This window comes from Entamoeba dispar, genomic scaffold (genome assembly GCF_000209125.1).
Source record: "Entamoeba dispar SAW760 scf_1105229460331 genomic scaffold, whole genome shotgun sequence".
In the NCBI taxonomy this organism is placed as follows: Eukaryota; Evosea; order Mastigamoebida; family Endamoebidae; genus Entamoeba; species Entamoeba dispar.
This window is the reverse complement of record NW_001854139.1, coordinates 1-1,324: the sequence shown is the minus strand read 5'-3', so window position 1 is coordinate 1,324 and position 1,324 is coordinate 1. Positions and strand designations below refer to the sequence as shown.

The 1,324-nt window shown below is 27.8% G+C and overlaps 2 protein-coding genes across 2 annotated transcripts in view, besides 1 other annotated feature; one reads left to right on the top strand and one right to left on the bottom strand.

Annotated features, from left to right (window-relative positions):
* EDI_118380 (uncharacterized protein) overlaps positions 1 to 166 on the bottom strand; it is a gene marked incomplete at both ends in the record, with an annotated part of 1,186 nt that extends 1,020 nt beyond the window's left edge. The window contains one exon of the mRNA XM_001737075.1: positions 129 to 166. Coding sequence (XP_001737127.1) covers positions 129 to 166 — 38 coding nt within the window. The remainder of the gene's footprint in view (positions 1 to 128) is intronic.
* A 148-nt stretch (positions 167 to 314) lies between these two features.
* Positions 315 to 707, top strand: EDI_118370 (profilin, putative; the record flags this gene model as incomplete). The annotated part of the gene is made up of 1 exon (XM_001737074.1): positions 315 to 707. One exon carries the CDS (start codon positions 315 to 317, stop codon positions 705 to 707), a length of 393 nt encoding a protein of 130 aa, XP_001737126.1.
* Positions 708 to 1,202: 495 nt separating this feature from the next.
* Positions 1,203 to 1,316: a microsatellite.
* The last annotated feature ends 8 nt before the right edge of the window (positions 1,317 to 1,324 follow it).

Sequence of the window (1,324 nt, the reverse complement as noted above, 5' to 3'; positions counted from 1 at the left end):
TTTAATAACTTTTGTTATATATATCTGATTCAATAAAAAAAAATTTTAGGATAAATTGTTTTCATTAAACAAAATAGTAATTCAATAGGAAGAATAGTTGATACAAAATAAGTTAGTAGTATAAAAACATGAGAACTTGAAAATAAATGAAAAAATATCCTATCATTTAATTGATATTAATTTGAAACAATATAAAGAATATTCTATTCAAAGTTCTGTGAGAGTTGAAATAATGAGATCAAAAGAGTTAACAGATTTAGAGGAACTATAAAAGCCTGAAAAACCACTCATAAATTCATTAACTAAAAACAAACATGTCTTGGCAATCATATGTTGATTCATTCCTTGTTGGAGCTGGAAAAGGTATGGGTGGAGCTATTATTGGACTTCAAGGTGGTGTTTGGGCTGCTTCAGCTAACTGCACTCCATCTGCTCAAGAATCAGTTACTATTGGAACTGCTTGTGCTTCAAATATTGCTGGACTTCAACAAAGTGGAGTCGTTATTGGTGGCAAGAAATTCATGATCACCAGAGTTGATGCTGATGAAGGATCTGCTATGGGTAAGAAAGGTGCTGAAGGTATCTCAATCTACAAGACCAAACAAGCTGTTATCATTGGATACTTCTCAGATGCTTCAGTCTCTGCTGGACAAAACTCTGATGCCACTTACAAGTGTGCTAAATATCTCATGGACGCTGGATATTAAATTAATTTAATTCCATCACAGCTTTCTTAGTCTTTGAATTTGTTGTATTTATTTTATATTCCTTTTCATTAAAAAATGATAAGTTTTTGTTATCATCTTATCTCATCAGATTTTTGATTATTTCTCTTTATTTTTATGAAAGAATAAGGAAATATTATGATGAACTTAATTATTTATCAACTATGTTCATAATGAATACAACAAAATTATTTCTTATGACAATAGATTTCAAATATGTTTTATTTCATTACGTCTCTTACGTTTATAAAAGAGGTGATAGTTTTAATGAGACTAACACGAACTAATCAATTCATGTTGTTGATGAGCAAAAAGACACAGCCAAATAACAACAAAAAGAAACCGAAAGAGAAAGAATAACTAAAGAAGTGAATAATAAACTCAAAAAAGGAAAATAACAAATAAAATTGATTAAGAAAATAATAGTATTAATGGTATAACAGATAACGAAATAGCATTCACTTAAAGTTCAGAGTCAAAGGAGATACAATTAAATAACAAATAAAAAGGAATGGAAGATAATATAAAATAATGAAAGAAACAACAATAAAAGTTTCAAACAAAAAAAGAAAAAAGAAAATAATTAAATAACAAGAATT